Below are 24,419 nucleotides of genomic sequence, written 5' to 3'. Positions count from 1 at the left end.
TGTCTGGGAGGACAGGAAACTGGGAGGACTCTGAAACTCCACAGGTTTTTGTCCTTCAGTGTGTCTGCTTAGATCCAGTTCTAACTGGAATGCTGGCTGTCTTGAAAGGACAGTCACCACCCCAGGTTTGAAGGACAGCATGTATGTTGAATCGCTGGGTTCCTGCATAAAGGCGAGGGTATTGATGCTGAAGCCAGAGTCGTCCACTGAAAGATCCATTACGAAGAGAGGACGACAGCAGCCACCTCCAGAGCCATCTGAGTGACCGCTGCTGCTCAAGCCCTCTTTTCCAAGAGACGGAGTAGCTCTGATCTGGGCAACTTCCTCGCTTCTTCACATCTAAGGTACTGTGAGACCCTTGGTAAAACTTACCTAGAGTTGCTTTGTTCCTCCTGTGTTGCTGAAGTGCTGATTCGTGTGTTTGGGATACTGCCCATACACATTTACCCAGGCATAATGCCTGTGCACCTAGAGGGAGCCTTCGCCTAAGCCCCTTAACCCTTTTCCCAGCAAATAAAGTGTACTTACTTGCTGCAAGTCTTCTTCTGGAACTCTTGACTTTCTACTGCTGGTGCCTTACTTATTTTGCCCCCGAATCTGACTCTGATCGGGGATGGACTCCTAAAGCCTAAGGCTACTGTGAATTTAATGCAAGTCTTACCTGCTCAGTGTTGGATTTAAGTCATTCTTTCCTGAAACAATGATTCTAAGTATTAATAGTCAAAGTGCTTTAATCACTTTGAATTGCTTCCAGCTATTCTACAAGTGTGTACAAAGTTATTTTGAGATGATCTATATATGAACCGCAGAGCCCAGGGGAATCAAGCTGGTAGGAAAAGGTGAGATCTGGAGATTATAGGGAATAGTACCCAAAGAGGGAGGGAGGGAGGGAGGGGGGGGGGAGGCTGTGAGAATGTGGCAGAAACGTTGAAATTGCGGGAGGGATGTTGCTTTTAGGGAGGGACAAGAGGGTAATGGAGTGGGGAAGAGAAGGTAGAGCACAAAGGGGGGGGCATATAAGTAAGCGTGAGCCTGGAAGAAAGGATGGGGAGAGTAACTTGCTGAGCCTGGGGGTGTGGGGGGGAATTGGGAGGTTTTGCAGTAGCTAATTTGGTCGAAGGAGAATTTGTCCACGTTTTTGGGAGGAATTTCATCACAAATGTATGTGGGGGTGGGTTTGGGTAATAGAAATGGTGGTGGGGGAAGGGGGGGTGGTGACAGGGGAGGTTGCGGGGGGTGGGAGCGGTCTCCCCTGCAAGCATTTGACATTAAAATGTCCCTAACTATAACAAAAAATGGTTCAACTCTCCCTTGACAAAATAACTTTGAGCAGATCACATAGAACTGCCTAGGGGCTAAGCTCTTTGAGAGAGTAGCTCTAGTTTCAGTTGTTGGCCACACTCTGATCCTACTGCGCCCTCTTGGATCACAGCCAGGACTTTGGAAGGAGCCACACTCGCTACCCATGCCCCTTATTCCTTTGCTACGGGAGACTGACGATTCCACTGAGAGAAGCCATCTCGAGAAGCAAAATGTAGGGGTCCCAGAGAAAGAAAGCTGACTGCTGACCAGTATGACAAGGTCACATAAGTGGAGAAAGAAAGGGGCGATGTCCCTGGGAAACCTGTACTTGCCTGGAATCGCCAACGAACTCGGATGACTGCAAGTCCTTAACCCGAACACTTTCTCTGGTTAAAAAACCTTTGGCAAGAAACTGAACCCCGGGAGTGTGGAGAGGTGGCATTTTTGAACTTTGTTGGTCAAAGCCATCTGCCTGTTCCTGACCGTTCAGTTGCACTTTATTTCTGCCTCATTTATTATTTTCCCTCCACCCTGAGACTCCTGAAATAAAACAATTTAAACTAAGTTACTGAATTTGTCTGGTCAGTTGACTCCCATCCAAAATGTTACGATGTTATAAAGGGAAAATCTTGAGAGACTTGATGCATGGGGATCAATACTGGCTGCTGGTTAAGATTAGCGATGGAGCTTTCCAGGCTTTGAATTTTCACATTTTGTTGATGCCTTTTGTAATTTTGTCACACCTTCTTCCACAATTTATCAGGAGTAACCTCCATTTAGCTGCATCACATGTACAGATTTTGGTCGGTCCATGCACAACTCAAATGATTTTTCGGTTTAGGGTGAGTATGCACTTGGTGTCCAGTTACTGAATACAGCTGCTGATATAACCTGTTGGCTTCAGGCAGTACGGCCTTGGGCAGGTGTAGTGGAAAGTGCTTTCTTTTTCCAATGTATTGCAGTGATTAGGTACTCCAGAGTGTGTATGTTCTTATCCTTAAAATCCAAGAACTTAAACATTGCAAAGATAGGTGACATTTTAACCAACACTTTTATTTTTTCAGATTCACGTCGTTCCCACCTTTAAAATCCTGGTCAGCCTTCTGGGTAAGCCAACATAAAATGAGTCTCCCGCTGTGAAAAATGCATGGCTTTAGAGATTCCTCTTGTTTTTGATACTCTAAAGTATTACTTTTGGGATAGTGCTGAAAGGACTTTCAAATGTTTCCCAAGCTTAATTCAGTTACGTTCTTTCTAGGCTTTAGATCTGCCTAATTGTGAAGGTCCAGAATTGAAGTCTGTGCTTTCATCACCTGCATGCCGTGTGATCTTTGGCACCTCCTCTGCTTTTGCCCGGCCCCCTACAAGTTGAGGGCCCCTGAGAATTGGGATGTCATGGATATTAATATTTGTTGTTGTATTTTTGTTTTCAACTCCGCCTAAAGTATGCACACATTCTCAGTACTCCATTCCACATAAGGTGCTGTTGCATGGTTGCTGACCTATGCACAGGGTTCAATCCATACTGACATGTAGTCTAATTGCTCAAACCTGCCTTATTGAATGGTAAACTAGACCTGGTTTGAATTCATCATTGATGAGAACTTTGGGGTTTCGCGATGTGGCAGTGTACAGTTGAATCGAAGGAAAACAACTAATTCTGTAACCATGGCCCTCTGTGATTGTCATCCTATACTTACTCCAAACGTATGCTTGCCGTTGCTAATGTTATTATGACCTATTGATTAGGTTTTTAGAAGAATGTGTTCAATGCTTTTGATGCACATTGATAATTTCCTGGATTACTCTATGAAAGCAAGAATCTGTCTTTGTGTTTGTTATGGGCTCAAAGAAGGGCTTTCAAAGTTTTAGTTGCTTACGGCTTCCTTCTCCTATTAATGGGGAGAACAAAAACAGTAACTGTGTGCTCAGAGTTGCAGTAGACTTTTGGTTCCCACAAGCTTCCATTCTGAGAAACTGAGCTAACGCCTTGCTTTGCTAACACGTTTTTCCCTCTCTACCGGAAACTCCGCAGTAATGCATTTTCTCACTAACCTACCTTGCTTAGAAATATCACTAACCTCTTTCGTAACCCACCTCGTCATAGTCAACTCACAAAAGAAGTGGAACCCTTCTTGGGTTCCAAGGCCATCCCTCACCACTCTTACTGTACCTGGCCGATTCCGTCCACTTTACCTTTTATCTTGCTGCTACCTAATGCACTGTAACTTCACAACCAGATACATAATGGTTTGACTGTTCATAGATTTTGTTCAATTCTGTTTTACATTAGTGCTTCTAAACATTGTACTGCTCCATTTTTGCAAACACCAGGAGTAGTTTGAAAAAGCCATTAATATGCTATGTACTTTTCTTTCAACCAGATGGTAACGTATATGTCCACGACCTACTGACATTTCAGCAAATCACCACGGTCTCCAAAGCAAAAGGGGCATCATTGCTGGCGTGTGACCTACATGTAAGTGTGAGAACATGTCAGTTTGTGTTCTGATGAGTATATCTTTCATTGAAAAGGTGCACAGCAGGTAGCAAAAGCTGGCTACTTGGTCTTTTGCTGCAATTATGTATGTTGTCGGTGGGAACATGTCCAGTCGGCATGAGCTATCTTGTGCTGGATTTTATTATTTGAAGTATATCCAATATTTGTCGTTGAAACGGTTCCATGTAATAATGTCGCAACAAAAATCTGGCCATGCAAAAATATCGCCGAAAAATGACCGTTTTTTGTGGTGACATTATTGCATGGAACATGCGGGGGACACCCCTGCAACCCCCAAACTTTATTTTTTATTTAAAAAAAAAAAATATATATATTTTTTACCCTGTCCCCATATATATGGTCACCCATATAATATCGCCGCCACCTTTTCCCGGCGATATTATTTACGGCGACCATATATATGGGGATAATATTACCTGATACCGTTGAAACCTATAGTGCAATTTTAATGGTTTGTTCACAAAGAAAGGATATTATCTGTGTTGTTACATGCATCTTGTATTGGCTGATAGTTTGGAGTTTGTGCACGGCTATTGTTCTCAGTTACTACTTCATGGTGGTCGAGCCGGCCCTGTGGAGATGCTGTTTGCTACTCTTCACAAACTCTGGCTCATTGTAATGTCGTCAGATACTGCCATAGCTGTAAATCAGTCCCCTAAGACCTAAATCTAGGACAAGCTGCTTCTTGAATACCCATCTTGCAGTATGTAAGCATGGCAGTGTCAGCCTCTAGGGTCGCTGTCTGCAACCTGTGGCTCTCTGGCTGTTTTGGCCTAGGACTCGGATGATCTCTCACCATTGACTATGCTTCTTGGGCTGATGGGACCTGTAGTCCTAATCATCTGGAGAGCCAAAGATTGCAGACCCCTCTTTTAGGGGATGTGCTGGTTTAAAGGTCACTCTAACCAAGAGTCATCAAGAAATGTAGTGTTTGGTCAGCTGTGTGGCTCCTAGATTACCTAAGAGTTGTAGCTCCTGCCTTTTTTTTTTTTTCTCCATTTATTTCTCCCAAATCCCATCTTTACACTAACCCTCCCAGCACCTTAGTACTTCCTTGTTGTGGATTTTTGTTTTTAAACCTAGGGAGGCACTAAAAACACTTGAAGACAATTGTAAACAGACTGCACTGTACAACCCTGATTTATTGCTTTTTCTTCCATAATAAGGACAGTTTTTCATAGGCCTGTGTTCACAGGTGAGAGGAACTGACCCACAGGTATCCATAAAGGATTGTCTCAATCTTCTCTGGCTCATCTACTAGTAGCGATGACTAATGTGTCATGGGCAACTCTAGGAGTATAACGCATCTAGCGTTGAATAACGTCCTGTCCATACAAGGATGTGATTTAAAAGGGAAAAAAAGTACTTTCATCTTCTAAGACTGTAAGTAAAATGTTATTAATGTGAACTGGATAACTTTGGTACCCAGTTGGATAATCAGTTCCCCAGGGGTAAAATGTGTCTATATCCACTCCACCTTGAGTTAGTCTTAAAATAATTAATGGAAGTTGCAGCCTGACTTCTGATTGACACAGCCTCATCCTGTCCAGATGCTGCGGGACCCTCCAATGTTAAGAATAGGCCAGATATTAAAGGTGGGGTCTGTGACATAGTTATCTGCCTGGCAAGCTACGTTGGTTGTGGGGTCACCAAGTAGTTCGGGTGCGGCCATAAGATGTTGGATGCTATGCCTATGGGTAGTATTGGGAGGATCCCATGACTACCCCTTCCATGGCACAGTACCAAAGTGTTTTCTCATTGGTGCCCCTGTGGGATTTGGTACCCTGTGGGCATATAGCAGCCACATTTTAATATATTTTTTAAAATCTGAACTAAGATTAGTAAACAAAAAATTTCGAAAATATTAGTAATTTGCCTCCTAAATATTCTAGGAGGGCATAATTTACTATTCCAACTCCAGTCGTAGAACGTTTGGGGGACGTTTTTGGATTTTGGAACCCTGTAGGTTGAACCACATGTATTTCCCCCTAGGGAATTTTGAGAGAATACTGCATGAGCAGGGGCTAGTTGCATAGGGCCACTAGGAACTATTGTCCTTTTTTAAGGGACATATCAAGTAACCAAATCAGGCTGAGGAGAGATGCAGGCATACTGTCTCTATAAGAGACTTGAACTCTAACTCCCAAAATGTACAATATCACTAAACAGTTAAAAAATAATACACACATAAACTACCAGTTCATCTCTCAAGATCTTCCCTGCCACAATATGAACACTAAGTTATATCGACAGACGTTCCCCGCCCTTCTTGTCTGGTCACAGCAATTCAATCTGCTTTCTTCATGGAAGTGAGAGAAGCAGGCAGATGCTCTACCGGCAAGATCACTGGATGCCAGTGGCCCAATTCACACAGCTGCCACAGAAATGTGCAGATCCAAGCTGATGCAACCAGTAGATAACGTGGTCCGTGAGTCCCCTTCCGATTGATTAAAGGTGATATGGTCGTAGGTCCAACCCAGAGTCACCAGTTTCAATCTCTTGTAATAGTCCCCGAAGTTGAAGGTTTTACCCGCATTTGTCTCTCAATTACCAACCCAAGGGAGTATAAAACGGGTGAGCGAGAAGCATACAGTGTGAATGTTTGGAGAAGGAAGATGGTCAGGGGAATTTGGAGAGACGAGATGGGAGAAGCTGGAACGAGCCAGGAGGGAGGCATTTGGAGAAGAGCTAAGTGGTGGGAGGATCTGAAGGGGAGGAGGAGCGGGTGTGGGCAACGGAGAGGTGGAGCAGACAGGGAGGTGGAGAGGAGCTGAGGGGAAAGATGGAGGAGGAGACGGGGGCAGGTGTGGGAGTCGGGTGGGGAGGACCTGTCTAGATGAGAAGCAGACCCAAGTTCAACCAGAGGCTTGCTGAGGGATAGCCTCACAATAGAACACCACTACCAGCCTACTGAAGCAACTGTTGTGTTCATCGGTGGGGCCTCAAAGAAATACTGCGTACACAGCCCAGCAAACCTGAAAAAGATCATCGATGCTTGGGGTTCTGAGGATCCTGGGATTGCTACCTAGACTGATGGAAGGCCCAAGAATCCTGCCTACAGAGTCCTTTTTGTGTGTGTCGGAATTGGGGCTGTCTATGCACCAGTTTGGGTCTTCTGTTTGCTTCACAGAGTCCCAGGAAGTGACTGGACTGTAGCAAAGGTTCCATAACTAAGGAATGCCCCTTCAAGGAACCCACAGTGACAAAGTAACAGTGGCAGCAATGTAAAGCACAATGGTGACCTCAAACGGCAGGTCACAGGCAGCTCAGGTCAGAATGAATTCTCAGAGCAAAGCAGCAGGCCCCTTAACGAACAGCTGAAGGAGTCTGAGGCTTGGTGTCCCATGACCGTATAGAAAACCTGGTGTAACAGCAGTGAGTCCCTTCATTGCCTGCAAGACAATAAGGGGACGTCCACATCCGGTTCAGTGAGAAACTCGAGGACAAAGAGGCTTCAGCAGTCCACCAGATGCTGCTGCACTCCACCAGATGCTGCTGGACTCCAGTTCTAGCAAAAGGCTAGAGGAAGTAGATTTGTATACAAGGTATACACTTGCATTCACACTCCTTTGCATTCAGTCCCACACAAAGTCACTCTTGCGCACTTGCTCTCACACACGCACTCATTTGCACATATTCACACACACTTGCACTCTCTCACACTGACACTTGTACTAACTCTCATGCATGCACACTGTGAGAAACTCATGATGACCAAATGTAAGACCGACACAAGTGATCACAGTTCAAGGGTGTTTATTGAACAATGAAAAGGGTATACAGGTTGGAAAAAGGCCTAATCTAAACCTAAATCTAAGATTGGGACAATCGTCGACCATCAAATGAAAATAAGGCAATCCTAGTGATGTTGAATAAAAAAAGTCCTATACGAAGAAAACCTATTGCCAATTTGTTACGCTAAATACAAAGGGTGTTGGGTTAAGTTTTAAGAAAGAAAGAAGTGTTCGAGGGGATTGGGTCCTCCGACGTATTACATATCTATGACAGGTAATGTCCACAGCTGTGCTGCTTTAGAAAATCTTCGGCTCCTGCGTCTGACGTCGATGCGCCGTCCGCGAGGACCTCCGCTGATGTCACCCTATGTGATAAGTAGGACGCACGACGCCCGTAGCCTCAGTTCAGTTTTTTTCCGCGAACGTGTTCACTTCGTGAATCTCGGTACGCCTCGACTCTTTGGAGTTTGCTGTATTCTTCTTGGTTCGTTGAACCTGTTCGGTTTTTGTGAAAACCTGTTCGTGACGATGTCTACTTCGTCTTCAACCCCGCGTCCGGGCTTCAAGAAATGCGGGGACTGTGGGTCCAAGATGTCGGTCACGGACTCGCACGACGCCTGCCTCTGCTGCCTCGGGGAGGCACACGATACGGATGACTGTGTCGACTGCCAGTTGCTCATGGCCAAGGCCTTGCGGGAGCGCAAGAAGAAGCTGTTGGTAGGTCGGGTGTCTAAGCCCCGGAAGTCTAGGTCTACGGGGCTTTCGACGGATGACTCGAGAGGCGACTCTCCGCGTCATCGTCGGAAGTCCAGTGGGTCTCCTTCCAGGAGTCGGTCTCGCCACTACTCCGCCTCTTCGAGGCATTCCCGGAAGCGCCGGCATCGGTCGCCTTCCCCGTCCTCTTCCGAGGACTCCGCCCGTCGGCGGGTCGCTTATCCCACCATGCAAGAGACACCGGAGGAATGGGGTTCCTTCGGGAAGCAGATGTTAGCGATTCTTGAATCGCAGGGCACCGGTCCGTCCGCGCCTCCGAGTGGGGTCGGTCGGCACCGGTCGAGAGACACCGCTCGTACGCCTTCGGGTTCGGTTGGTCGGCACGGCTTGCAGGAAAGGTCCCGCTCGGAAAAGGGTAGCCGTTCACGCCATGCCCGTTCCAGGTCCCGGTCCTTGACGCGCTCGAGACTGCGTGATCCTGTGCCGTCTTCGAGGAAGACGTTGACGCTTGTGGCGCCGAGGTCGTCGACGATTTCTCTCGAGGCTCTGCCTCCGAGGGGGTCGTTGATGCTGTCGGCGCCTAGGTTGTTGAGAGACACGCTCGGAGCTCCGGCTTCGAGGCCTGTGTCGACGCCGTCGATGCTGGCGGCGCTGCAGCTGACGTCGATGCCGATTCGCTCGGCGCCGACTCGTTCGGCGCCCTCGACGCCTTTTGAGGCGGTGGTGTCGGAGGGGCCCCGTGACACGGGGTTGGCCCCTAGAAAGGCTCTGGCTAAGGTCAGGCAAAGCCTTGGTCCCCAGGTGTCTTCCTCTCACCGCCTGGAGTACATTTCAGAGGGTGATGAAGGCTCTGATGAAGGCTTGGTTCCGGTACCAGATGAGCTTCTCTCGGGCCATAGCCAGTTTGATGACCTGAGGCAGTCACTGCATGATGCCAGTGGACTGGACACCTCTCCGGAGGTGGAGTTTTGTAGGCCGGAGCCTGGCACTCATGCCGATTCTTCGTACCGGCGCCTTATGTCTCGGGTCACCGAGTACTTGGGATGGTCAGCTCCCCCAGGGGAGTTCGTTCAGGATGATCTCACGGACATCCTTGATCTTGGTCCCCCCACTGACCCGGTACTGCCATTTCATATGGCTCTGCAGAGAAGGGTGGCGGCGGCTTGGACTGCTCCGGCGAGTCTCCCGGTAGTGGGCAAGTCTTTGTCGCGAAAATACCGTCCAGCCAGTAACGACCCCTGCTACTTGTCCAGGCACCCCACTCCGGAGAGTTTGGTGGTGCAGGCGGCTACGGCCCCGGCAAAGCAGGCGTCGTTCCTACCATCCCTCCGGATAGGGACGACAAACGTTTTGACGGCTGGGCGAAGAAAGTCTTTTCTTCAGGGGGGTATGGCGCTTCAGGCGGCCAACTCCATATGTGCCTTGTCTCGTTTCACACACACTCTGTGGAACTGTGTTGCGTTAGCGGCTGAACATATTCCCGAAGGGGACGAACGGGATGGTTTCCTTGCTATGGTTCAGGATGGCAAGGATGCCATGTGTGAGGCCGTTCAGTCGGGTTTGGACATGGCAGATTGTGTCAGCCGGTCCATGGCGGCGAGCACTGTAATACGCAGGTTTGCTCCTGTTGTGCAGTCCCGGCTCCTCAACATGCCCTCTGACGGTGAACATCTTTTTGGCAGCAAGGCTGACGAGAGCCTTCAGAGGTTGCAGACCTCCAAAGCTGCAGCCAAGTCGTTGGGCGCTGCAGTTTGACAACCTCTGCCTTTTCGTCCTAGGGGACAACAATGGAGGGGAGGTTCCTTTCGCTATTACTCGTCCTTCAGTAAAGCAAGAGGAGCTGTCGGTCTAAGAGGCCACCGTAAGAGTGCCAGAGGTGGAAAACAAGGTACTCGAGGGGCCAAGGCCGCTCGGTCAGTTGCCTCTTTGCCCTCAGGCAACGCCGCAGCTGCTACCACTCAGTCATGAGGCCAGGTCCCATGGTTCGCCAGTTGGGGGAAGGCTGGTGCAGCATCTTGTAGAGTGGCGTGCCATTACTTCAGATGTGTGGGTTCTGGAGATCATAACCCACGGCTACTGTCTTCCTTTTCGGCAGAGGCCTCACGACAATCCACCTGGGAACCTCTCTTTGAAGAGTCTGGATCCGCTCCTTGCGCAGGAAATTCAAGCCCTGCTGGCGAAAGGCGCCATAGAACTGGTGCCTGTAGCGGAGAGGAACAAGGGATGGTATTCCCCCTTATTTTTTGATTTCAAAGAAAGACTGGGGGATTGGGACTTGCGCGGTTTGAACAAACTCCTCAGGAAGGACAAGTTCAAGATGGTTACTCTCTCTCAAGTCCTCCAGGCCCTTCAACTTCAGGACTGGTTGGTGTCTCCCAACCTCAAGGACGCTTACCTCCATGTGCCGATCCATCCCAAGCACAAGAAGTACCTGAGGTTCGCGACTCGCACTTTCAGTTTCGGGTCCTGCCGTTCGGATTGAACTCCGCCCCGAGGGTTTTCACCAAGCTCATGGTGGTGGTGGCAGCGCATCTCAGGAAAGGGGGGGATTCACGTCTATCCCTACCTGGACGATTGGTTGATCAGGGGGAGCTCTCCCGAGCAAGTCCTGGATCATCTGTCCGTCACCTGCCACTCCCTTCACAAGCTGGGCTTCTCCCTCAATTTAAAGAAGTCCCATTTGACGCCAACACAGCGGCTCCAGTACATCGGAGCAGTGCTCGACACAACCCTGGGGCTGTGTTTTCCTCCCCAGGTGAGGGCTCTTCACATTCTGCAGATGGTGCACAAGTTTCAGCTTGCCCAGACTCTCCCAGCGTCCGAGTTCTTGAGACTGTTCGGCATGACATCCTGCATTCTTCTGGTGCCAGAGGCCAGGTTGCGGATGAGATCTTTGCAATGGGCACTCAAGCTCCAGTAGTCTCAGTCCTCTGGCAGGTTGTCGGACCCTGTTCAGGTGCCGCCCTCGGTCGCCCAGGACCTTCTGTGGTGGGCCGTCGAAGGCAATCTGATGAAGGGGGCCCCATTTTTGCTGCCCTGGCCGGAGGTGACGATCGTGACGGACGCATCCCTCACGGGATGGGGAGCTCATGCCAACAAGTTGACAGTCAGCGGTCGTTGGTCTCCGTCGGAGTCCAGACTCCATATCAATCTGTTGGAGCTGAGGGCCTTCAGGCTAGCCCTGAAGGCTTTTCTGCCGACTGTGCAAGGAAAGAGTGTCCTGATTCTAACGGACAACACGGTGGCCATGCACTACCTCAACAAAAAGGGGGGGGGGCAGGGTCACGTCCTCTGTGCAGGGAGGCGATGCAGCTCGAGTTCTGGGCCATCCAGCAGGAAGTTTCGATCTCGGCTGTTCATCTGGCCGGAGACGACAACGAGACGATGGACGCTCTGAGCAGGCAGAGCGCGATCTCTCACGAGTGGGAGCTGGCTCAGGTGATTTTCTTAGAGATCTTCGCCCTTTGGGGGACCCCTCAAGTGGATCTCTTCGCCTCCAGTGTCAACCGGAAGTGCGAAAGGTTCTGCTTGCGGGAATTTCCTCCAAAAGGAGCCTTAGAAGACGCATTCGTGGTGGAGTTGTCATTCCCACTGCTGTACGCGTTTCCTCCAGTCCCCGTCATCCCGCAAGTACTGCGGAGGTTACGGCGGTTCGGTTCCCGGATGATCCTCATTGCTCCGGCATGGGCCCGGAGGTCGTGGTACCCGGACCTTCTCGACTTGTCCATCTGCCCTCCACGTCGTCTTCCCTACCGAGACGATCTGCTCTCACGGGAGGGGTGGGGGGGTCAGGTTCTCAATCCAGAGGTCAGATCCCTCAATCGTCACGCTTGGCTTCTGAAAGGTTGAGGTATAAGGATTGGGACCTCCCTGAAGACGTGATGGAGGTGTTGCTCTTGGCCAGGCGGCCGGCAACAAAGTCTCTGTACCGTTGCTGTTGGAGAAAGTTCTGCGACTGGTGCAGAGTTAAGAATGTGGATCCTTTTGAGTGACATTCCCATGGTTCCTTTTTTGCTTACCTTGGTCCTCAGGGGCTTGCAAGTGGGGGACCATTAAAGGTTACCTGGCGGCGCTGTCCATATTTAAGCACTCGTCTGAAGAATGTTCCTATTTTAAGATTCCTTTAATTTCTCAGTTTTTGAAAGGGCTCACTAATGTGTTCCCTCAGTCACCTTTTCTGGTGCCCGGTTGGGATTTGAACCTTGTTCTTAAGGTTCTTATGGGTGCTCCGTTTGAGCCTTTGCATTCTTGCCCTTTGAGACTGTTAACTCTGCAAACTGTGTTTTTGGTTGCGGTTACTTCCGCTCGCAGAGTGAGTGAGTTACAGGCACTTTCAGTTAAGCTACCCTTCACTGTGTTTCATAAGGACAGGGTTGTCCTTAGAGTTCGTCCTTACTTTCTTCCGAAGGTGGTTTCGGAATTTCATTTGAGCCAGAAGGTTGTTCTTCCGGCGTTCTATCCTCCTCCACATCCTGGTAAGGAAGAGGAGAGGCTCCATAGGCTTGATCCTAGGAGAGCGTTGAGCTTTTATATTTCGCGCATGTCCCGGGTCAGAGTGGACGATCAACTTTTCATGGGTTACGCTGGAAAGCGTTTGGGACAAGCTGTGACGAGAAAGACTTTGTCTCGTTGGATTATTTTAGCTATCTCTGAGTGTTAGCGCTTGGCGGGTAAGGACCCTCCGGCTGGCTTGCGGGCCCATTCTACCAGGGGAGTGGCTGCATCTACTGCCCTGCAGAGGGGTGTTCCTATTTGTCACATCTGTGATGCAGCTACCTGGGCTTCAGTACATACTTTTATACGTCACTACTCCCTCGACTCCATCCGAGGGCAGGATCTGGCCTTTGGTAAGGCAGTCCTTTATTCCGCAATTTGATTGGGCATGCTAAATTTGTGTTCTAAATTCTTTTACCACCTCCTTGCTTGGTACTGCTTTAGGAGTCTGTCATAGATATGGAATACGTCGGAGGACCCAATCCCCTCGAAGAACAAGTTACTTTCTTACCTGGTAACGTTCTTTTGATGGGATGGTCCAACGACGTATTCCATATCGCTCCCTCCCTACCTTCCCCGCTGCAGAATTTCTTTTGCAATTGCAGCTTGCGTTCCGCAAGGCCTTGTGTGTCTGACTGGCAGAAAACTGGTGTCTCACGTTCTGGGGGAAAAAACTGCAACTGAGGCTATGGGCGTCGTGCGTCCTACTTATCACATCGGGTGACGTCGGCAGTCGGAGGAGGTCCTCGGGAACGGCGCATCGACGTCCTCGACGCAGGACGCAGACGCCGAAGATTTTCCGAAGCAGCACAGATGTGGACATTACCTGTCATAGATATGGAATATGTCGTCGGACCATCCCATCGAAAGAACGTTACCAGGTAAGAAAGTAACTTGTTCTTCTCAAATAATAAGTCTGGGTGTGGTGGCTTGGGTGTCCCTTCCCCACGTTTGAGCACAGGGTAAGGTTGGAGCTTGGAGCACAGTATGATCTCGGGCTTCACCAGCATGAGACAACGGTTCCAATGGTGGATGGTCTCGGGCTTCACCAGCACGAGACAACCGTTCCGATGGTAGTTCCCAAGATGTCGATGGCCAAGAGTTTCCTTAGAAAGTCTTGTTTCTTTGGGCCTGAAGTGTTCAAACAATAAAACCAAAAAGTTCCTTTACCAAATGAAAGTTCATTTTCAAATTCAATGTGGGTGATGGATTCACCTCTGGGTCCCCCTCTTCTGGGCTAACCCTTGGTCAATAGAATCTTTGGAAGATAGCTTAACTCCTTGGATCTCCTCATTCGGACTCGGACCTCTTTTGATTGTCAGTGTTTAAGTTTAGCTTCACCCCAGATCTCCCTCGTCCTGACTTGGACCCTTCTTAGCTTTGCAATGTCTTTATCAAAACAGTTCAGTGGACCTCCGTTTTTTGGGTTCACTTTACCACTCTTTTTTTCTCAAGACCTTTAAACTTTGTCCCCCTTATTCAGCATTCCTCCTCCGGGTTCACAATTGCCTTTTCTTTACTGCTTTCAATACGGGATTTACTTCCCCTACTTTAGCCAACGTTTTGATTGTATGGGGCTTTTGCTTGACCCTCACGTATGACCACTTTGCTTCCTTTGGCAGCCTTCCTATGGCCTTCTGGCTTCTGTAGTTTTGCAATATGGGGCTCAACCAGAGTCTCTCGAATCAACACCCACTGGGTGCCGCTTTCCCTCCGCAGCTGGTTTCCCCTTCACACTTTTAATAGTTAATTCAAAGTTCATGATAGTCTTATTTAAAAGTTGTACCTTTGCGATTCTAACGAAACGCAACCCAGCTTTTATCGGTTCTTCCCTCGACTCGCTGATTGTGCTTAACCGCTGGGCTCTTGGTTTCTTTGAAGTCAAGGCCGGTACCACGGGTGCAGTAGCTTCCCTTTCTCTGCCTTTTCAACATAGGCTGGCCCTGCATACCGTTGACATCTGCAGCATGAAACTGGGGCTATTGTCTGCGGTCTTGGATTCTCCTTGGTGAAGGTTTGGCGGGTCCGGGATGAAAAGGGCAATGTCTCCTCTCTCCACCCACTTCCATCTTTGTTTAGCCGTCTCGTTGTGTTTTTTGCTATGCTCGCCTTTCCCTCCTTGCTCGTACTGTGTTCTTTGGCTCCAGCTTTTATGCCTGTGAGGAAATGAAACGGCCGTCAGAGAGGTGTGTGTGTGTGTGTGCGTGTGTCCGTGTGTCCGTCCGTCCGTCCCTCCTGACTTCGCTTGACCCTCGGGTTGGGACCTGTCAGATACACAGGCTTAACTTTACCAGTCTGTCTCGAGTGTAAAACATTATTTGTGTAACAAAGGGGGGGTGTTTGGAGTATCAGAGTCTTTTAAGGTATGAGATAGGGAAGGTTTGTGCAATGAACGAGAATGCTCGGGATGTAAAACAACGTAGGGGATGATGGGCAGTATAATCGTTGGTCACTTTTGACTTGGAATTTAGAAAGTGACAATCGGAGGGACAGGATTGAAAGGGTTCTATCTGAACGGATTGGGAGTATTCGGATGGGGAACAGCAAAGTGAGGATTCTGAGGACGATGGTTTCTGAATGCAGCGGGGTGAGTAATGGGTTCTTGAAAAGGAAGTTTATCAGATGGAAGGGAGGTAGAGTTAATGCAGCTCATAAATGCTTCGGGCACCTCCTCTTCCTCATTCCTTTCTATGGTCTAATACTGTCTCACTTGGGGCAATTTCCTGAGCATAACCCCGAGTCCCCCATTCAGGTGATCCTCCCTCACTCGTCCACCCCAACGGTTGGGATCTGCAAGCGCTAGTCTCCGCTGGCCACCTGAATAAGGGTTTCCTGAGGTCTAGCTTGGAGAATACCCTCAGGTTTCTCACAGCACACTTGCACCGACTCTCACTAACTTTGAATTAGCCTCACAATTACCAGCCCAAGGGAATTACAGGGGTGAGACTTGCATGATCTTCATTCACATAACTCACACTGTCACACACACTTTCACGTTGCCTTGGTAGGTTTGTGAACATCCTACATAGGCAGTATGGTCATTTTGGCCATACCTCATGGTCCAAAGACTACAAAATAAAATGCCTGGGGTGTAGGACTTTGTGCATTTGTAGTTCGGTGGGCTTTATCTACCAATGCTGTAACCTCAAAAATGGAATCCTAACCTAACATTTACATACTTAAAAGACATGTTTCATAGTTCAGCACTCCTCATTGTATGTAAAAAGGATACTGCAAATAAATTCAGTATTGCATGCCGTTCTTAAGAAATGTTCCCATTCTCACTCATTCCTCTATTTGGGCACATAACTCCTTGCTGGCTTGTAGTCCTTAGAATATACTGTTGGAGTAACTTTTTTCCCCAATATAGAATTCAGATTGTTTAATCGCAAGCATACATTCCAAAAGTTGTCCTGCTTGCAGTGCAATACTAGGTTTGTAATGTTCTGATTTGGTTGATAAAGAAGGCAAATGTAGCAGTAGTGTGGAAACTGATTATACCATCAAAGGAAAATACCTTTTATCATGCACAGCCAAAAATAGCATCTGAAAAATGCAAGGTGTATTCTGCTTATTGCAGGGTGGACTTTTGCAAATTCGATCTGGTGAAGAATCTTCCATATTTAAAGGGCCCCCTTTAGCACATCTCGTATTCATTACACAATCCTGCACTATCTCCAGTACCACCCACAATGCACCATAATCTGTCATCACAGCAAATGTTTGGCTTCATGATCTGTTTTTCACATCTCTTCTGATCAGGACTCCATCTGATCGAGCAGCTATGACACAATCTCACTACCACAACCATATTCACTCCCACCCTGCCCCCAATTCCTACCCCAGCCAAACCATTAGCCTCTTTCTGTTGTTTGTCCATAGGTTTCCTACTCCCCCCTATCCTTTTCTTTCACCTCTGCACCTCCTTTCCTCCACAGACCAGTCTGTACACCCCAGGCAGGGGCACAATATACCACCTTTGCAGACAAGCGTCTGTGCTGTAAAACCACAGGTGTGTGGTGATGGACACAGTATAACAGTTTTTTAACTGAACTATCAAGGTAGCATGGTGTGGACCACTCCATTTTAAGGTTTCCCTAGATGCCATTTGTGTGTTCGTGTTCTGTCACGTACGCACATAGTCCAAAAAATGAAATTGTGTGGTTTACTTGTAGTATTGGATCCCACTCTTGATTTTTATTAGAGTCTCCTGACAGAGTGCTCTAATAAAGAACCCTTTTATCCACTGAGAAAACTCAACAGTGGGTGACCTAAAATTCACGATCACATGAGCCAAGAAGCCGAATGAACAGTATGCTTTATGTTCATAGAAATTCTACAGATTAAAGAAACATGATTTGTCTAGCATGTTTAATCATTGAATAATTGAATCACAAATATGGGTTTCTGAAAATGACAGTATAGGAAAGACAGTGCAGAACACATTGTAGTAGCAGAGAACCTCTACATATGGCCTCCCAGAGAGCCTCTTACCCCGTTAGCACCCTTGTTTGATGGACTCCCACTATAGATCTACTGCAAGTCCTTTTTTTTTTTTCTTTTTGGTTTTGCTTCATCCTCAATTTAAAGCGCTGATTAATACGGCAACATATTTTTGCAGTTAGATTTCTGTTACCTGCTATGTCATGTGCAACAAAACCTCTCTGCAAACCTTACATAGCTTGTTTAACTGCTGATGGTGTTGTCCGTGGAACCCTCTACACGGCTGTTTCTGCCAACCGCTACCCTTTTGTAGGTGTTCAGAGTGCTAGTGAAGGTTTGATTATCAACCCTGATCAGTGGGTGTGCTTTACAGTTTGCTGCACTCATAACACTGGGTACCCAGAAAAATATGTATTCTGTTTCCACGATGTAGGGCAATCCGCCTGCTTTTTGCCCACTTTGAGTGGTCTACATTTTCTGCTTGTGTTCTGTGACACTTCCCATTTTGTCCCAGTATGTTCCATCCAAGTCTCATTAGGGAAATAGTTCTTAAATGTTTCTGGTCCTTTTGAGGACCCTTGTAGCCCCCAAATGCGGGATCCACCACCTAGGTGTCTGCTAGTCTTCATGGGTCAGTAACCTAGCCCAGATATGTATTCCACTTCTGGTTCGTAGTAGTTACCTTTAATGCTTTCGGTGAACGAGATGTAGACATTTTTGACTTGCAGGAAGCCTTTTTCTTCCTGGATGATCCAAAATAAAGTCAACTTTTTGGGAAATCCAGTAGCCGGGCAGCTGTACTTTATTGCCCATGTGTGATTGGGTGGAGAGTGGGATTTGCCATGCAGAGGAATTGCCTTGTAGGGTAATTGTCTTATGCGAGCTTCAGCCAGTTGCTCACAAATGGCGTGTATAGTTGTGCCTATGAGTGGGGATGTCCACATCCCATGAGTTTGCCTGGAAAGATGCCCATGCAAGTTCTTGTGGTGGTGTGAAGGCATCATGAAGCAAAACACAGACAACATATTCAAAGTTCAAATTTATGTATTTATTAATTCCAATATCATTCTTTGCTTCAGCTGGATTTGTTGTCCTGAATGTATTTGCATGTGATTACAACTCCAAGGGCTCGCCTGTGCTGCTTCTCAATTGCATCAGAGCACCACATCCTTCTGGTGCCCTGGTATCCCGTTCTGCTCCATGCACTGGCCACCTGGCTACCCTTTGAGCTTGGGCCCAGGCTCTTCCGTGTCCAGTTTCCCCTTGCACTGCCTCCCGTCTCCCCTAGCACTTGTGGCCTGTATCTGCAACCCTACAGTCCCTTCTCCCTGCACTTATAAGCCACCCGCTGGCTGCACTTCTTGATTTACCTGTACTGAGTTACACTGAGCGCATCTGGAGAGTTGTCCCACGAGCGAACTGGTCAGTCCAGCGGTCACTTCTGGAGGGTTGGATCTTCGAGACGGTGTCAAGACTAGTTTGTCCCACTAGTCCAAGGGCTGAGGCACTGCTCAGGGTCTTCGGAGATCAGGCAGTGGAGCAGGGCTTCACCTGGGCGGCCATTGATGGGGATTCTGGGCCACTTCAGGAGTAGTCAACAGTCTGGTCTTCTCCAAGGGACTCTTGACTCCAAAGTAGATGTGAAGAATAGCTTCAAAAGTTCTCTTATTCAAACTCTGAGCTGGAAGCAGGTTCAAGCCTGCCAATGGTAAGGATCTGCACCATTCAAACAGACAGTAGATGTCCAATCAGGGGCAACTACTGGTTTCATGTCTGCCCCAGTAGCGTCTTTCTGGCACCAGTGATGGGGATAGAGGGAGGGGCCTCACTGCAACTAAAGATGATTTTACAACTACAGATGTTAATTGGGGGATATAGGAAGATGCCAAACTATAACTAAATGGGCTTTTCATGGTGCAAGACAAGATGCCCATCCTGCAGCTAAAACAGATTAGCAAGTGGCAGGTAGAGGACCCACCACTGTGCCTAGATTTGCTCCGATCTCCTGTCCCCTTTTGCCCATACTTGTAGAATATCCCTCAAGAGGTGAAGGGGACAGAAGCAAAAAACATCCAATCTCAAAATTATGATCTGCGCAGACAGAGGTGCCGTTATCGCAACCTCCGGCTATCGAGCAACAAAGAGCAAAAGAACACTACATCTCTAGCTGGTTGTCCTAGAATGCATAGCTGTTGATATTGCACCATAAACGGGTTATCTGGTTCAAAAAAGTTTCCTGCACTGTGGCATAAAATAATTGGATTTACAGAGGGCTACAACAGTATATTTTATTGGGAGACTGGGGACGTTGCCACTGTGGACCTCAAAGCAGAGTTTCAGGGACAGATGGATGGGACAAGACTGCTGCTCAAATATTGTCTGACTTTTTATAGAAAACATATACTTTTACTTAACAAATATAAAATGATTGGATAGTTCATGCTGCCTTCATGAGTCATTTTCAATATTACAAATGTAGACGTCCATTACTTTTTACACAGTATTGTATGCCTTGACCCTACATTTTGAGAATAATCTAGGCAGAAGAAGGTGTTAATATTACAATTTGGATTTTGTTTTAGTAGATGTTGGCATTCGGGCTGAAATACGAGTTGACAGGGAGTTGTAAAAAAAATGCATCCTGCAACATTCACACAATTTTGTGTGGAGTTCTGTTAGGATGGATGCCCGCTGCCCTCTGTCCGTGTTGCGAGTGAACTTTCCTAAACCTAGGCAGATTGGTTCCATGAGCTTACTTTGGCTCATCTAGGTGTGGGGAGCTGGGGAGGGAGCTGTCGAGGTCAACTCTCAGGAAGGCAGCAGGGAAGCAATAAATACTGTGTAACAAGGAATCATTTTGAATAAAGAAACATCGAGACTGAGGTTATTGTGAAAATGACCTTTTCTCATAAAATGGTAACTAAACAACTTGCTGTAGGTTACATGTAATTAATGCCATTTAGAAAGGTCTCCAATAGCATATTTTATGATTTGACCCCACTTGCTTTGGTCAACTGTAAAATCCAAGTCCAGCCAGGCAGACAGTCATGCCCATACAAGAAGGACAATAATCCATATTTCACTTGCCTTCTTGTAGAAAACATTGTATGGCTATTTAACGCGGTATTAAATTTGCACAGGTTTCAAAGTAGGGACGGAGTACATCAGGCTGTATTGCACCGTTACCCTTCTAAAGAACTGCCTTCAACCAGTGCGACCCACACAACCTGCTGTGCAACACGATTTGCACATGGAACAGGCTCTCTTTGGGGCACCATAAACCTGAAATTTCCATAGACTTTGTTGAAGATTCATCCGGGAAAAGATTGATAAACTAGTCAGGAAAAAGCAAAAAAAACATGAGGACCTTGCACTGGATGGCCAGTTTATACTTTTGTCCTTACAAGTACAGCTCTCATCCATGACTTCTACCATTCAATGGCGAAACTAGTAAACACTTTTTCTAAATGATACCCAGTTTATTCTTTTATAGCCCGCTTAAAGGTTTGCAGATTAGAAATGGAAATTTAGGAAAAATAATTGTTGAGCCACAGAACAAGTCAGTGTGAGTTGGTTTTATGCGACTGATTATGCGCTCTTTTACGTATCTTTTGAATTTGCAATGTGTAGTAATAGCGATAGACGCCTCACCCACAAACTGCCAAAACATCCAATGAAGTACAGCTTGTACTCCTTAAGTCTGGTGTAGTCAGAGATGCTTACATGGCTTCTGTTGGCAGGGTGGTGTGCAATGAGAGGCGGACACAAAGTTGTAATGTTCTCAACATTAGCCATTTTTTTTTTAAAAGAAAAAAGGTTTGGAAAAAATGTCCATCTTGCCCTAACCAAAAGAAAATGTTGCTACCTATAAAACGAAAGTAAGGTGATATTGTGTCCAAAATACATTTGACACTCACATTAATATACAAAATCAAAAGGATTCGTCCAGGGGGGGCAAAGTTTTAGGGGGGGTCCCAAAACCTCTTTTTTTCCCCATAGACTGAATGGGGCAAAAACCTTGCGCACGGCTACAGGCCAAACCACTGGACGGATTATCACCAATTTTGCGGCCAGGGCAGGGGCTTGTTCCCCAAAGCATGCTTTTGTAATTTTTGGGAGAAATCGTCCAGTAGTTTCCTTTTAAAACGATCAAAAAGTAGCACTCTAAAAATTAGTTATATCTATGTTCGCTCCGCGGTCCCACTTCCCTGTTCGCTCAGTAGAGAAGATTTCTATTGGCTAATCTGTGGCATGCTACACGTCAAGATATTGTGCTTTCACCGATTGGTTCTACCGCAGCGTCAACTGCGTAGCATTCTTTCGATACGGCCGCCATGGTTATTTCTTTTTCTGTTGTACGCCAAAATCGTCGTAAACAAACCCTTCTGGAACAGTGTGTCGAAAGGTAAGCGTTACTTATATGGGGCAGTACGCAGTAAAAAAGTGCTTTATTTTTGTTACCATTATCATACCGTACAGTCAAACTTGGTAGGCAATGTTCGATAAGCTCTTACTGCGTGTATGTAAGAAGCAATAACCAAAAATACTGCGGTCAGACTGGCGTCCTATAGTTTGGAATCTGAGGTAGCCACCTACAGTGTTTCATAAACACAGCGCTTGTGCACGCATTTGGGAGTGACGGTTCTCATGAAGGACTGCTGATATGTTGTTGCAAAATGAGAATGTATTTGCATTCTGAGTGAAGGTCACTTCCTTTCTATTTTTCACTAGATGCTCAAGTATGGTCGCACATGTACCAAAACTCTTAAAGGTCAATTGTTTTTCGACCTTGACATACAGGGAAGAGACAGAAAGAATGTAGGGAGTCGTAGTTTGTAAATCATACAACTTTGATAAGTTATGCTTCAAAAAGCTTTGTGAAGCACATGAAATATCAGTTCCTGAGGACGACATCCTGCAAACAACCTACTGTGTGACTGCGGAGGCCAAAATGGAGCTGGTGCATATCATGTAAGTTTATTTTTTAGGCCTTTACACCAAACTGCCATTAATTACTAGGACTGCAAAAAAAAAAAAGTTTCCCACAAATGCATTTGCACGTTTTTCTGCCGTTGTATTTTCAGAGTGCACATTACCGCTGTCTGTACGATGTAACTACAATTTCCACTATTACCTACGACATTTATGTGGCATTGATATTTTATAACCTATTATGCAGACTGTACATTGTCGCCGTTAGTAGGGAGTTACTACATTTCCCCATATAACATTAATTGATTATAGAAATGTTGTGTTACACCTTTCATTTCCGCAAAGGCTTCGTATTAATAGATTTTTTTTTTTAATTTTCCCCTCAGCTACTTCCTTCCGTATTGTGAATGTCATGAATGCAGCGACCACATGATGGTTTTTTCAATCGTCAAGTGCAGCTATTCGTCAACGGTTGTATGTACGCGATCATTGAATGGGATGACCGCATCGGACCACTATGTCCGTATGCAGTTGTAGCAGTAATAAGCAACATACCATCCTTTTTGGTGTCATAGTTCACAGGCTTTCACGTTGCCTTGTAAATCACTGAGAGGAATACGACTACTGTGTGAACAACGCATATTTTTAGTGTGGTTAAACACCAACGTCACCATTACCACTAACATTATAAGTAACATACCATGCTTTCTGATGGACTACATCACAGCGATTGACGCCGTCTTGGCAATGAATGTGAGAGGAAACCTACTACTGTGTTGCCAATGCATACTCTGTGTGTGATAAAAACTGTGGCGCCAACGCATGGTGACTGTGTGGGGAAAACATCAACGTGACCGTCAAAATTACCATTTTCATTGTGCTGCACAGACACACAGTCACGCTTTATTTGCAAATGAGAAAAGGGCCATGATTTAGCAATGTGCATTGTGAAATAGCAGTACCGTACTAATTTTTACATGTCATTGTGCTCTTTAACCATTTAATCTTCCCCTTCACAATGTGCCAAGCTATGTTGCAGGTTTAGTATGTTTTTTGGTAGGTGCCGTATCACGGTACGTAAGTCATTATGGAATAATTTCTTTACGCTGCCAAGGTACCTTATGCAGAACGCGTTTGCACACCACTTGGTTTGGCAACGTAAGGCTCAGGCCCATCTAATATGCTTTCGTGCCGTCAGGGTACTTTCTGTCATCTACATGCCCCAATTACCAAGAGTACTTCTGCATGAAGACGCTACGTTGTCAGATTTGTTATCTTTCTAAAAGTGGAAAATTGAGATCAGGCGCAGTGAAACGGTTTGTTCTACAGACACGTTTGAAAAGCAATGCTTCCTTATACCGTCCCACTACACATTTCTTCACCCCTTTCAACTTGTGGCACTTACACAAAAATGTGTGCACATGTCAGTGGTAATGGTCTTCCTTGCAATATTTCTGCCGTTATTGCACTTGACTTCACAGAGTTTGTTGTGATTTTGTCCAGACAATAGAAGACTGCTCCTTTGCCTTCTGTACGCACATTTTTTCCAAATATATTTACTGTATGTTTCACACAATTATGTAAAGCTCATTGCTCATGAACAAACACCTTTGTGTTTTACATGTGGTAGTGTTTTAATACTTCACAAGTGTCGTTGTGCACATAACACATCAACAGTACCCCTTTCGTCTTTGAAGGGTAGGCTGTAGCTATGATTACTAACCACAATGTTGGGGAGGTAAATTCTGCCTTTTACTGGTTGGGACAAAACATTGCATTGAAGTCGCCCTGTCCACCAGGCACTGCCTTTCTGTTAAAAGGTGTTGCTGATAACCACACATTTTAGAACAAATACAAATGTTCTTCGACCACTATGGTCACACGTTTTCCTTTTCTAATTTCTGGCAGCTGTAATGGTAAGCGCAAAAAGAGTTTCTATGGAACGCCCGCCTTCCCTTTCCATGGTGGCCATCTTGGAAAAGGATTTGTTTTCTTCCAACGGGAAGTTAAAAAATCCTTTTTTTTGGTACCATGGGTTAGTGCCGTATAATTTCTATTGGTAATGGTATTCACCCACCATTTTTTTAGGGTGTAATTGACTTTACTGATTTAAAGACCTTGGTATGCACTCTTGCTTCTATTGTGGTGCAAACTTGCCCTGTTGAGTTCTGCACAGGAAGTGTTGTAGTTACAAGTTCGTAGAACAACATACAATGTTCTTCCGTACTATCAACGACTCACACATCTTATAGTGAAGTGTGTATGAGTTCTGCACCATG

At 46.6% G+C, this 24,419-nt stretch overlaps 1 protein-coding gene across 2 annotated transcripts in view; it reads left to right on the top strand.

Moving 5' to 3' along the window:
* VPS39 (VPS39 subunit of HOPS complex) overlaps positions 1 to 24,419 on the top strand; it is a 682,603-nt gene that overhangs the window by 65,420 nt on the left and 592,764 nt on the right. For both annotated transcript variants that reach the window (XM_069638818.1, XM_069638817.1), the window contains exons 4-5: positions 2,367 to 2,409; positions 3,687 to 3,781. In XM_069638818.1, coding sequence (XP_069494919.1) covers positions 2,367 to 2,409; positions 3,687 to 3,781 — 138 coding nt within the window. The remainder of the gene's footprint in view (positions 1 to 2,366; positions 2,410 to 3,686; positions 3,782 to 24,419) is intronic.

The sequence above is a fragment of the Ambystoma mexicanum genome, chromosome 14 (genome assembly GCF_040938575.1).
Source record: "Ambystoma mexicanum isolate Mex_15411 chromosome 14, UKY_AmexF1_1, whole genome shotgun sequence".
NCBI lineage: Eukaryota > Metazoa > Chordata > Amphibia > Caudata > Ambystomatidae > Ambystoma > Ambystoma mexicanum.
Note: the sequence above shows the minus strand (reverse complement) of the source record. Positions and strands in the feature narration are given on the sequence as shown.